This window comes from Scyliorhinus torazame, chromosome 12 (assembly GCF_047496885.1).
Source record: "Scyliorhinus torazame isolate Kashiwa2021f chromosome 12, sScyTor2.1, whole genome shotgun sequence".
Taxonomy (NCBI): Eukaryota; Metazoa; Chordata; class Chondrichthyes; order Carcharhiniformes; family Scyliorhinidae; genus Scyliorhinus; species Scyliorhinus torazame.
The window spans coordinates 196,891,339-196,905,602 of record NC_092718.1 but is presented as its reverse complement, the minus strand read 5'-3'; the positions used below and the strand labels follow the sequence as shown (position 1 = coordinate 196,905,602).

Genomic DNA, 14,264 nt, shown 5'->3' with positions numbered 1-14,264 from the left:
GGCTGATAGATGATGGATTACCGCCTCGACTCTGGATTTTCTATCTGGTCTTTATGCCATTAGCCTTCTTCTCTCCTGAGACACCCACAAGGCAGTGGGCCTATCTACCCAAAGCTGGGAGGGTTGATTTGTGGGCACCAGAACCTCAGGGCCTGGCCTCCTCAGAGTCCCCTGTGGTTTAGCTTAGGGTGCCAGGTACCAGCTTACATACATCACCACAGGGAGGCTTTACATGGGGCTTGATGAAGAAGAGTCTATGTGCTGGCAGGAGACGGGACAGACACAGGGAAAATGTGCAAACTCCACACGGACAGTGACCCGGGGACGGGATCAAACCCAGGTCCACGGTGCCGTGAGTTCTAACCACTGCCCCTACACTAACACATTTGATGCATCGCATCAACCAGAGACATATCAGTTCGTAACCGCAATAAAAAACTTAATTCTGTCAGCCATTAATTGAAAAATGTGAATACACAGTCCACTTTAATTATAATTGCTGCCGTAACGAATTCAGAAAAACAGATTACTATAGGTCACATATAAATCAATCTTTGAAGCATTAAATAGCCCTTCCAAAAATGGGGGTCCACTTATACGGCAAGTACAAAACGTGAACAGCTAGTGTTGCTGGTTGCCATTTTGAAATGTGGGAAAAAAAATAGCGGTAATTCAAATTAAATCAATATGTCACATTTTAATGAAACTCTACAAGCATAGCTTGAATCAAAATCATAACATTTTGAAAGCCATCAAATTCATCTTCTTCAGCATCCGATGCAAAGAGTTCATTGAATTCACCATGAGTCACTTTGGCTGTGTCAGCATCTTAAGGATCCCACTCTGGATCAAATACCTTTGGTTTCATATTCATCCCCCCACAACAAATCATCTTACTCTCCACCTATTGAATTGGATATTCAAAATGTACCAAACGATCTGATTTGGGCATGGGCATTTCCAGCCATGCTGCCAATTTGACATAATGGGCACGCTGCTGTTGAATGAAGAAATCACTGGAAACTGGTAATTTTATCATCAAGGTCTTAGGTCTTCTGCCGCAACACTGCACGTTTTCATTCCATGAAGTAGCCACTCCAACTAGATGTTGCTCGGAAATCTTTGCTGAATTCAGGGTTTGAATTGGCACACTTAAGTGTGTTTATAAACATTGCAGTTCTGGTGACGATGTAACCATTTTGATGATTTTTGAGGACCCATTCCGATACATGCTTCAAGATCAGGCCAATAGCTGGTCGTTGTTCTAATGACACATTTGATCTTCAGGGCTCCTTCTTCTTCCATTCTTGCATCAGTTTTTAAACATCGAATTGCCTTGCTGCAGCAGTTATTTGACAAGTTAGCAAACGTTATGACTTAGTTTCACCTGATAGGTGGACCCATTTTGGTTTTTGGTCACAATGCATAGCCTGCTGTCTGGAGCGTGTCTTAAACTCCTGCATATCATCTTGACAACATGGTCCATATTGCCTGGTTGATCCCATGCGCTGACATATAAAGAAAGTACAATGCTAAACATGTATTTCTTAGCTGAAAAATAGAGGCAGCACCTAATTGAGTATAGCTTTAATTGAGTGGCAGCCTTCCATCCCACAAGACAATGGCTTGCACTATGGTGGTTACTTGTCTCCAGAGCTGTGTCAACACTCTGCAGAAGAACTGCAGTGTCCTCTCTAGGACACAAGCCTGGGCAAAATTTATGGAAACCCCGGGCTGCCCAAATGTTAGGCTCCGCCCCTCACCTCCACAGTCAATTCCGAAGAAATGCAAAGCAATAGATTTGGCACAGGTTTGGTTCCAGAAGTTACAGGAATGCTTACATATTTAGACATCAGTCTGCCTTTGCGCACCAGTCAAGGTTTAGCTTTCAAATCTCAAGGTATTTCCAAGGCAGCGGAGTTATTCACCCATTGCTAGGAGTTTGCTTCGTGGGTGCCAAGGCGTGGCCACATGCCAGTAGGCCTGCATACTGCTTGGTTAGGGGCCAAACCTCCCCAGAGTTCCTCTAAAGGTTTAGCCTGGGGCCTGCAAGGGAGCCAGTTTCTGTATGTCGCCACAAGGAGCTTGCTGTTGGAAAGGCTGTGCGCTGTCAGGGAAAGACTTACACATTTGGCTCTCTTTTGTTCATTGTGGTCAGCTATCATGTAGGCTACAAATGGGAAGCAAACAAGCACACAAAAGTAGAAAGTATTCTAACTCTTCATCCATACACTAGGTGCATCACATCAACCTGTTCGACACATATGTGCATAAATCTAAACAGGAGATTGAATTATACACTAAATACAGGCCTAAACATGAAATTGTAGCATTAAAAAAATGGGATTCTCTCATACTCGGGTCGATTTATATGCTGCTATCGACAGTAATCCAATTTTCTATTTTCTAAATAAGTTTTTAGTGTAATGAACTATACTTTTAATGTCTATATAATTTTATGGTTTATATACAAAGACACGCATTACTTCAAAGCAACTATGAAAGAAGGGCCAAAGGACACAAAAATAAATTAATGAAAAGTACATTTACCAGAAGATATCAGGATAATTTCCTTCACTGAAACAATTACATTGTTAAATAATGTTCCAGTTTCAGTGGGGTAACAACTGACTATGCCCTCTGCTTAAAGGGTGCATATTTGCACACCTGATAAAAGCATATAATCAAAGTTGCTTGTGACGTTATCCAGTCAGAAAGCCTCCTGGGCATCTATTGGCAAAGATTACGCACTCAGGATTATCTGAATGAAGAATGACCCGAACTCATGAACTTGTAGACCAGCCAGAAATCAGTACATTCAGAACAGATTGAAAGAAAATTAAGGAAAAAAAAAGCTTGTATATTGAAAACACTTTCAGTTCAGATAGTATAGCATTGACAGGATAGTGAAAAAAATGATACAGTGGTCATATTTATACTACTTTTAGGGATTGGAAAGGGAAAATATTGGCTGTTAACTAGATTTTAAAATTAAAAGAAAATCTAACATTTGGCCAATCGCAACTTGATTTATTCATGAAGTGCCATTCTACACCATGTTCTGCAAACAGTATATATACTTCAATAGTTTACTGATAAATCACATCCTTGTTATGCTTTTTTCTCATTTTCCCACTTCCTAAAAACGTGGCTCATCCTAACCACTTTTACATGTCGCAACATCAATTTGCACTTACTTAACACCGTAGAACTTGCCAAAGTATTTCACCGGACTCTTATCAAACTACATGTGACACTAGATGATAATATTGGGACAAATGACAGAGGTAGGATTTACGGAGTGTCTTAAAAGAAAGAAGGAGAGACAGAAAGGTAAAATGATTTAGGGACAAATTTCAGAAATTGAGGCCTAGACAGCTGAAGACACAGCTGGCAACTGTGTAGTGATGAGCAGAGAGCTCACAGGGTTGAATTAGATTAATGAAATAGGTAGGGGCAAGCAAAATATTAAAAAGTCCATCATTTAAATGTGCAGGTAATACAATTCCAAATAGAGCATCAGTTTGCTTGAACAAAATGCGCTAATTTGTTAACCAATTTCAAAATAGAAACTGTGTGTGTGGATTCCCTGACGACTCAGTAAGTAAACGCACCAGATGTGATTCAAAGACAACTGCATCAGGAAGGCTAATTGTGAATTTGTACTAGATCAACTGATCTCATCCAACATGGTATTGCAGGCATTATAAACTGGCCACTGTACCTATAAAAGAATTCCCACGTTTAGGATAGCTGTGATATGCTCCCCCATGTCAAACCAACTGTTAGCTCACTACTTGAGCTCACTACTTGGGCTCACATCAAGAATGACAACTAGGAGGAGATAGGAGGGCACCTTGCATCCATGAAATACATGCTGCTGTTGGTACCTGGCAGAGGAGCCAAAAAGAAATAGAAAAATGTGTAGCTGTGTGTGCAACAAATATACAGAAACAAATATTTTGCCACACAACTGTTTCAATAAAAATTACATCATAAATTATTGCAATGTTGGTGTTAACATTGGTGCAACTGCAATCCTTGGAGAGCAAAAATCCTAGCTGCAGACAATTTTATCCACTACAACTTTAAAAGCAGGCCACGGGTTTTTGCATATACCATTTAGAATCTTGCGAGAAGCAATTCTCTCTTTCTACCCTCTTGTCCAAAGATCCCATTCTAAATATGCGCTCCTATGGAAATTTAAGATCCTTAAAACTTCTCGGCATGGTTGTTAAAAAAATTAATCAATTCATGACACAGTGCTCAATTTTGAATCCATTCAATCTGGCTAGTTTGAGCTCCTTGGAACAGGAATGTTTTACAGTGTAGGAGAAACTGTGTACTTGATATAATGTGTACACACTTTTAACCCACCAGCAAAAACGGAGGAAAAAACTGACCCAGGTCACAAAACTGATGATGAATATTAACTGCTTTACAGCCAATCAATTTACACTAATTATTTTGTTAGCTGAATGCTTAATTGTCTGTTCACAATTGTAAAACTAATGAAGAAAATCAACATCACATTTCTGGACAAGACAACTTAAATGAGGACTCAAAATTGTTTTTGAAAAAGGGTCACCCTGGAAGTACAGAGTAGTTGTACTTACTACAATTTGAAACTCATTTCACCCAGTGTGTGTTAAACTTCAGTTATGCTACCAAATCCTTACATTTTGAGAACAGGGGGTTTAAAGAAAAAGTCCACTGGTTGCTGGTAAAAGTTTTCAATGATAGTAAATAGCCAACCAACCCCAATCTCTCTTTGGTCAACTACTTGGGTCAGCTTTAGCTTAGACTTACTGCTCTTGAGTTCAGGTCAGAAAGTTGCAAGTTCAAGCCCCACTATAGATATTTGAGTAGGTCAGCCAGGCTGCAAGACCGAAGTTCCAGAACAATTGTTCTTTTTGAGACCAAGTTCAGGAATAGTTCCTTAGTCACAGGCAGTCATTTCTCCCTCTTTTCCACGCAATCCTTAAAATCATTAGCACTCAGTGCTTCATCTGGTGTCAAACTCCCTGTGTAATTTCTTCTGTGCAATGGAGATCTGGCCAGGCCTCGTGTATGCCAACGTTGCACACTAAGAGGTGAGCTTATGTAAAAAGAGGAGGGAAAATGAAAACATCTACTATTCTGTCACCATTTACTCTACCCAGTTTCAAAAAGGTTTTAGTGTTTTGGATGAACAGCACCCAAAATTGTTCTGCTGGGTACATGTCAGTGGACCTTAACATTCTTCTCAGTATAAGGAGCACACCAGTTAAATCTGAGTCAGAGTGCACATGCACAATATTTCTAATTTCAAAATGAGACAACAGACAAGAAATAAAAACTAACAAAAAAGCAACAGGGAGAAAAACATAAAAGAACGGCAGCAAGATTTGTTTTTAAAAATCACTCCAGCAGAGACAAAACAGAACTGACAAACAGAAAATCCGGACAAGATCTGTCACTACATAGTGTACTTGCCCAAGTTTAAATACTTCCCAAAGCCTTTTAAAAAGTGTACAACACTTTTGTTCAAAATGTTTTGCAAATTAAAGAATCACCACTTAAAAAGCTATTTACAGATCAGTAAATAAAGTCAGCCAACAATGACAACTGTAGTTACTTGTCAATATCTATCTTGCGTACTTGCAGTTGTTAGAAAGTTGCAAATTGTAACCAGGATATCTGACAGTAGCAGAGTTAGAACTTTGGAAACGATCAAGAGGGAAGTTGTCAGCACATGCAAGCTCATGATTGGGGCCATAACCAGTCAGAGAAAAACGTAATTGGTCAGTTTCACTCAGTTGCTGCCTTGAGGATCTCTGCAAGATCAAGAACATGCAAAATCATCAGGTACAAATCCTCCAACTGCTTGTCCATGTTTCAAGCCATTATTTGCAGCTGGGTGACTCCATGACCAGAAGGCATCACATGGAATTTTCATTTTGACTTTAAATGGTTTTACTTGCTTTGATTTAACTTTTGAGACTGGTTTGGGTGGGTGATCATTTGAGCGTTCTCTGGACCAACTTAAAATAGGGTCCCAGTAAAACAATCTTGAGATAGACCTTTTCTCCCCCAGAAAGAACCAAGTACATATTAGTGCACTGCTGCCCAAATCAGCTTTCAGTAAATAAACCATTAAAGTCTATACTGCTTTCCACACACTGCCAGGATATTTGATCCATTTTATTCTTGATTATTTTTCAAGAACACTTAAACCTTACTAAAAACACTATTTCTTGCATGGGAATAAAAATACACACAGCTGACCAGGTCAGGCTCCATCATGAATTCTGAAAATATATAAATAAAACCCTAACAGTTTTCAAAAAGACCACCAAATTTCCAGCAGTTATTCCCCTCAAGCACCTTTTCTCACTACCTAACATTATCCTTCTATGTATGGGCAGTTTATTAGACCATGTATTCAACTCATTTCCTATATCTTTACCAGCATTAATTCACAATATATTGTGTGTAACAAAGTTGCCAGTTTCTTCACTGGGATTTTGCGTGTTGCCAAATAAACAAATCCTTTTACAGCTGTATCTGACCGGTTTAATTATGCCTATAAATCACACTCCAACGAGCTCATTTTCTTTATCTTTCTGTCCATTCATCCAGAACCTCCACAACTCATGGCAAAACTAATACTCTAATCTGCATTTGTACCAATTAATGGTCCTTAAAAAAGGATGTTTCAAGCCCTCTCCTCAGCAAGTAAATGACTGGATTCATATCAAAGCAGAATATGTAGGTGAATAAATAATGATGGGTGATATACATCTGAGCAATGAGACACAAGGAGCAGCAATTCCAAACAGGAGTGTAACAAACAGCAGACTAGCATCTCCTCCTCCTGCTAAACATACAAACTAGGAGGAGTAGGCCATTCGGCACCTTGAGGCTGCTCTGCTAGTTAATAAAATCCACAGCCGATTGGATTGTAACCTCAACTCCATATTCCACTAAATCCACCCGTCCTGTGTACTCACTCAGGGACAAACACAAATCAAATCATTCAATGTATCAAATTACCACAGATACACTACATGTACTTGGCGTGAGATTTGACCCTGGGCAGTGACACAGGATGTACATTAAGGGCAAGACCAGACCCCCTTCCTCAGGAAATTCACACAGATGGCAATACTACAAGATCATTTATCTGCCAAGAAACCATGTCCCACCCAACCAGACACCAAAATAAAAGCAAATACTGCAGATCTGGAAATCTGAAATAAAAGCATAAAGTGCTGGAGATACCCAGCAGGTCTGGCAGCATGTGGAGAATAAGAGTTAACGTTGAGTCAAGTATGGCTCCTCTTTATTCTGACCACCGCTGCCCTCAAACGGGAGTCTAACTAGGCACTTCTCGTCATAGAATCCCTACAGTGCTGAAGGAGGTTATTCAGCCCATCGAGACTGCACCAACCAATCAAAAGGGCACCTTACCCATGTCCACTCCGCCCTATCCTCATAACATAACCTGCATATCCCTGGACACCAAGGGGCAATTTATCACGGCCAAGCCACCTAATCCGCACATCTTTGGACTGTGGGAGGAAACTGGAGCACCCGACCCAGAAGAAACCCACGCAGACATGGGGAGAACACACCAACCTCACACAGACAGTGACCCAAGGTCGGAATTGATCCAGAGTCCCTGGCACTGTGAGGCAGCAGTGCTAACCATTGTGTCACCGTGCTGCCCGAGTCATCTCATCTCAGCAGAATCAGTGACTGAGCTCTGGGCTTGCCTGGTCTACATAATTCAGTTTCCTTTGGCTCTGTACATTGGTCCATTGAATCAGAAGTACGGTGCAGCATTTGAAGTTCTCTGAAGGCTGCACAGATATTTTATCTTACAAGAGGTGGATAAACCACACGGCATAGCATGACTGAAAGCTTACTGCTGCTAATAGTATTTAAAAAGTCTTCATCATTTGAAACCTTTTTTATGCATTACTGTCAGATCGTCTTTATTTATTTTTTTAATTTAGAGTACCCAATTAATTTTTTCCAATTTAAGGGGCAATTTAGCGTGGCCAATCCACCTAGCCTGCACATCTGTAGGTTGTCGGGGCGAAACCCACACAAACATGGGGAGAATGTGCAAACTCCACACAGACAGTGACCCAGAGCCGGGATCGAACCTGGGACCTCAGCGCCATGAGGCAACAAGGCTAACCCACTGCGCCGCCCGATCGTCATTTATTTTGAAGTGTTCTAACAAAAGCCAATGATTGATAATACTGACTTGTTTGTAAAAATAATTAAATAAACTTAAAAGTATACCACCAGCTGTATATTTAATTATTATCTATGTTTGTATGCACATCCTTGCATTACATCTATCTGTGGTCAATAAGCATTTTGAAGCTAGATATGCAAACAATAGTTTGAAAATAAATAAATCCATGCTGTGAGATAATATCAGCTCGTCAACGACAAAGCCAAAACCATTCAAGTCTCCCTGGAATAGAGAAGGAAAAAAATTCAGCCAGTGTTTAATTTTTGATCACAATTAAGTGATACCAATTCACACATATCATTTTTGACATCAAGCGAGGTCGGGTTTTGCCTCTACTGTGATGCCTCAAAAGGATATTAAGCTGCTGACACTCCAGTGTATAGATGGAAACAAAAAAGATGGCTACTTGAGTACCAGCTTCATCATCTTCAGGAGGGAAATGGAGAAATTGAATTCTCACTCAACTTCCACAGAAATGTGGATTTTGAAAATGCTTACGGAAATCATTGAAATGTGGATTTTGAAAAAGCTTACGAAAATCATTGAAAATATGCATTAAAAGTGTAGATTTTAATGACTTGGTGATTGCAAAGAAACCCTCAGTCATAATCAAATGTATGGCTTTCTGCACTAATTTAGAAGTATATTTTAATACTTGAGCCGTGTTGCTTCCGTTTTACGCAAATCTCATTTTTCTGCCTTTGTGTAAATTTGCTAAGAATGTTCTGTCTGGGGCAGCACGGGTGGCACAGTGGTTAGCATTGCTGCCTCACGACGACGAGGTCCCAGGTTCGATCCCGGCTCTGGGTCACTGTCCGTGTAGAGTTTGCACATTCTCCCGTGTTTGCGTGGGTTTCGCCCCCACAACCCAAAGATGTGCAGGGTAGGTGGATTGGCCACGCTAAATTGCCCCTTTATTAGAAAAAATGAATTGGGTACTCTAAATGTATTTAAAAGAAGAATGTTCTGCCTGGGACCAAGCTGGTAATGTAATTGTGACAAAAATATTCTTCTAAAAATCCATTCTAAATTTTTACCAATTAACACCATAAACTTGCAACTATGAAGTAGAGTGAACGACCAACCTTAACTCACAAACTGCCCTTCTCCCTGAGATGTGCACCAGTCTTTTGACTCAGACCGCCCACAAAAATTATGTAGCTGTAATTAGCAGAGAGGAAAGGAACAATACCTGGGTCCTAATGCTGAATCAGTACCTTCCTTAAATAAGAAATCACCCATCAAAACATTTTATCAAAATAACAGCATTTCTTGATTGCTCTAAAATAATGGCATTATATTATTGCTCATAATTTAGTGCAATAGGTATGCAAACCCATGTATCTACAGCTGCTAACTTAGTAAATATGAAAACGAATCAAATAAGAAAATCTCTGATCAGGTTTGGTGAAAACCCTTTGAAATGTTTTCACATTATTGAAAAGACAGGTTAGGACTCATGCAAAATACTTATGGTGCAAGAGAAAACAACTTCAAACTCAGTACAATCCAAGTAAGTTATTAAAACATGACAGAATATTTTACATGCAAGTGAGTTTGGGTAATGTGGACTTCTCTAATTGAAAAGTAATCAATTATGCGATGAGGAGGAGAATGGTTAGGGCGGGGGGGGGGGGGGGGGATTGATCAAGATCTAATTAAGCACAGACTAAAACTTTGTGTCGCCTAATCACTGTTTTCAGTATTTTTCTTTCAACCTTGGTGTAGTGTTGAACTATAGGCCTTTACCTAAGGTGCATTTTTACATTTAATACCACTTAATCCAGATTGATACCAAACCGAGCTCTACACACGTATTTTGGCTTTTGTTCCCCAGTAGGCCTATTACAGGCTGATTTAAACATAAAAAGACCAATTTGGCTTTAAAACCCTCGGGCAATAAATTTTCAGAGAGGATTTGTTTTATTCTTCATTTTGCCCCTCCTCTAGCACACAAGATACATTAAGATTACAATAGGTGGGGATTAACAATCGAACAACAGCAACAATCCACGGAAGAGACACAAAACTAGCCTTGCAGGTCCAGCATGTTTGCACTGCAAAAAAAAGAACAAACATACAAAACATTTTCTGTGCCTTTAAGTAGGCCACAGGAGAGGTTCTGCTGGCAAATAAAGAACCGACCAAGCGGTTGAGGGAATTAAATGGGTGGAGGAAAATGTTACGGTGATAGGTTATATCGAAGATGACTAATGCTATACAGAGTAAAACATTTGCTCTTGATATGAACACAATTCTAGATATGATTATAATAAAATATTGTTACCTATAATCCCACTTGTCAGTAGACATTGATCACAGCACTGTAAATAGAGTAAGTTTTTTGTTGCCAAAATGAAGAATAGTTCCATCGTGGTGCTTGTGTTTCTATTGCCAAGTACTTTCTGTTTTAATGTATCTATCCAAATCTTTTGTTAAATTAAGTGCCTACAGACTAAATTGGAGATTTAATAGTCATTCATAAAAAAGTGGGCAGATCAAAAATCTAAAAGGCAATATGTACAGATAATCTGCATCATTTACAACCAAACAAATTTCAACATGTACTTAGAAAAATATGCAACCACTGTATTCTAGATTTTATACTGCATGAAATTTGATGTAACTACATCAACAGAAAATGAAAACATGATTTAATAGAATACTTTATGTCTGCAGTGATGTGCATAAAATCTTTGTTTTAAATTCATCAGATTGACTGAAGTGATATGATTGGGGCTTTACTGTAGAACTGCATTAGGAGAATTTATATGTAGAATCATTGTGATAACTTTCAGATTTATGGGCGGCACAGAGGTGAGCACTGCTGCCTCATGTCACCGAGGACCCGGGTTTGATCCCGGCCCCCCGGTTCACTGTCCGTGTACAGTTTGCATATTCTCCCCGTGTTTGAGTGGGTCTCATCCCCACAACCCAAAAAGATGTGTAGGGTAGATGGATTGGCCACGACAACCAGGAACACACAAGAGGAAATACGAGTTTAAATTGTGCACAAATTGCTCCCTAATTGGGGGGGGGGGGGGGGGGGGGGGAGAGGAAATTGGGTACTCGAATTTTTTTTTTTAAGTGATAACTTTCAGACACACATTTAAATCCGTTTATTTGTTCCTTCATGTTAAAACAATTAGGATAAATCCAGCAAATGCATATTCCTTAGCATCGAAGTGTTCACTTCATGGGATTTAACCTATTCCTACGTGGGTAGCATTGATTTACATAAACTGATACGAACAGATTTTGGTGCTGTGATTTAGGATTTATCCACCTACTAAAAGAGACACGCAAGTAAGAAATATAGATGAAAACAAGATTCCGTTTCCAGGGCCTGGGGGGGGGGGGGGGGGGACCAGCCCCAGATTACAGTGGAACACAATATTTCGGGACGCCTGCGATCACAATGGCGTTGGCAACAGCGGTTTCCAACACCAACCAGGCTGTCAACACGGCGCCATCGACGATGCAGGACGTACGACCTGTCGATAAAATAGTTACTCCTAATACGGATAATGCACGTTGCAAAATTCTCTCCTTTTGTTTTATAGGAAGGACTGCTGATGCCCACGCATTTCGCATCCTAAATGAAAACAGCAGATTGCAAGGATCGCGTTCCGGCAAGCAAGATGCCCGCTCGCTCTCACACGCACAATAAAATCACTTTTAACGTGCAGGTGGATTAATGGTAACTACTGCAAGAAAGTCGGGCCTATGCCTCGACAACCAGGAACACACAAGAGGAAATACGAGTTTAAATTGTGCACAAATGAACAGCCACTGAATCGTGTGTAGGAAGGGGGGGGGGGGGTGTTATCATCAAAACAGGACCATGCGAGTTAACAACTCCCCCACCCCCACAATTACATTTCAGGAGGGGAGAACCGATCCGCCACATTCTAAAACGTTTATTTTTAAACCGAGTGCGCGCGATCCGCCCGGCAACGAACGGACGTCGCGCGACCACAGCGCAGGCGCACTGTCAGCCGCGAGCGTCTTCGGGGGCGGGGGCGGGGGGGTGGTTTATAATAAAAACACTCACCGAAACACAAGGGCTTGAGGTGGTGCTGGGTGTCGGCGACCGCTGGACCGTTACTAGAGCCATCTATACAATCCCGTGCGCCACCAATCTCATTCTCATGCGAGAGACCACTGAAGTGTGGGGAGAGGTTTCTTTTGTCCTTCCCGTTTAAATCGATCCGCTGAAGGCAGATGAATCGAGGCAGCGACGCTTCTCTCAAGCCGCCGACTCGCTCTGCCTTGGGCGGCGCGCGTCTGCGCACGCGCGGGAGGCCTTGCCCTGTCAACTGGACTTAACTCTTTCGGCGGCGAGCGAGAACAGTTTGTTTGGGGGGGGGGGGGGAGGTAGCTATCAACCAAATAGAATAACATAAATTAAACTGAGGGACAAAGTGCTCCTCGCTGTCCCAACCCCCCAAAAAAAATAACAAAGTGAAACGAGAACTTAACAACATCAAATCATAATGTGGAGAGGGGGTCGATTAAAGCCACCCAGCCCCTGCGGTGCCAACTGGGCACGGGGGGGGGGGGGGGGGGTGAGAATGAAGGGGCGGAAAGCGAGAAAAGTTCTGCATCGCCGCGCCGGAAACAACCCAAATGCGGGGTGAAAAGGGAGTTATCGAGGGACAAGAAGAAGGGCGGGGGGGCGTCTGCAAGACCTTTCTAAAATGACAGGCAGTTCGTTTCCACTCCCTTTAAACCCCTCCCCCCCCCCCCCCCCCCCGCCCCGCCCAGCACAAAGAAAGGGGTTTAAAAATGGGTTAAGACAAAAATACGGCCCCTGCCAGTGTTCCGCATGAGACAGAAACTCTCCTGTCAACAGTTTGCTGAACCTGATCGTGCAAATGGGCGCGCTCACCCAGCTGATCTCGGCCAGACTGTGGACACCAACAGTAGCCTCAGTAATAAATCTTGGTTGAAGACAGTTGCATTTAAATGTGCTGTTCCCCATGGTTAAATAGTCCACTGAAACCCATGCGTACACCTGTGCAAAGTAAGATTATCCAGTACAGGAGGTGCGTGAGGCCTGTAAACATTTCGATTTAGAATTATCACATACTACTATGTAATTTGGGAATTTTTGTCAAATCTTTTCATTTTCTTCTTCCTTTGCCCCATTTCTTCCAACGGTGATGACTTTTACTGGTTTACAACTCCAATATACCAGTGCCCTTGCTGTTGCCTTATCCAACTGCCGTTATTGATGTCTTGGTTTGGACAGTGTTTCCAGACAATTCAACTACGAGATCATCACAACCAAATTCAATTCTATTTTTGCCCAGCATCCACACCGGTGAATTCCAGCAAGATATTAGTAAGATCGCTCTATACAAAATTGACTAAGCAACATAAATCTGGAGACGAAGATGAATAGAGATGGCTCCAACTGATGTTTGTGACGAGTCATGTTACACGGTGGTCTTTTTTTGGGTCCTGTTTTGTTTACATAATTTGTAAATGTTCTGGAGACAGATACTGAGAGTTTGCTGACTGGACCAAACTCTGTTGTTCATAAAACAGAAAATATCAACTAGATGTGAACAAATTATTTTGAAAGGGACAGGCAAAGAAATGGCAAATCAATTTAACATGGAGAAGATTAAGGGAGTATGAAATGGCAATTGTATATATAATAATTTTTGTAAATACTAAGCATACATTAAAGAGTAAAAGATTTGGTTGTGATTGTCGATCATTCGCAAGAATTTGCATTTATTCAGTATCTTATTGAGTTCTCAGGATGTTTAAAAGAACTTTCACAATCAGTAAATTACTTTTTAAGTGTTCTTGTTATGCAGGAAAAGGCTGCAAACAATTTTAAAATAGCAACGTTTCACAATCAGCTCATTAAATGACTGACCATTTTATTTGTTTTTGGTGCTGCGAGTTTAGAGAGGAATTTTGACCAGGACACAGAACTCATTGTACTTAATAATCTTTTATATTTATCAAAATAGCAGTGACAGCACTTCAAAAGGAA

General features: G+C 40.9%; 1 protein-coding gene across 2 annotated transcripts in view; it reads right to left on the bottom strand.

The window, feature by feature from the left end:
* The window catches only part of LOC140386851 (protein phosphatase Slingshot homolog 2-like), a 202,651-nt gene extending 190,110 nt beyond the window's left edge, over nt 1-12,541 (bottom strand). The window contains exon 1 of one of the 2 annotated variants that reach the window (XM_072469620.1): nt 12,306-12,541. In XM_072469620.1, coding sequence (XP_072325721.1) covers nt 12,306-12,368 — 63 coding nt within the window. In that variant the 5' untranslated portion in view covers nt 12,369-12,541. The remainder of the gene's footprint in view (nt 1-12,305) is intronic. The other variant, XM_072469621.1, reaches the window with a different exon arrangement.
* Nucleotides 12,542-14,264: the final 1,723 nt, after the last annotated feature.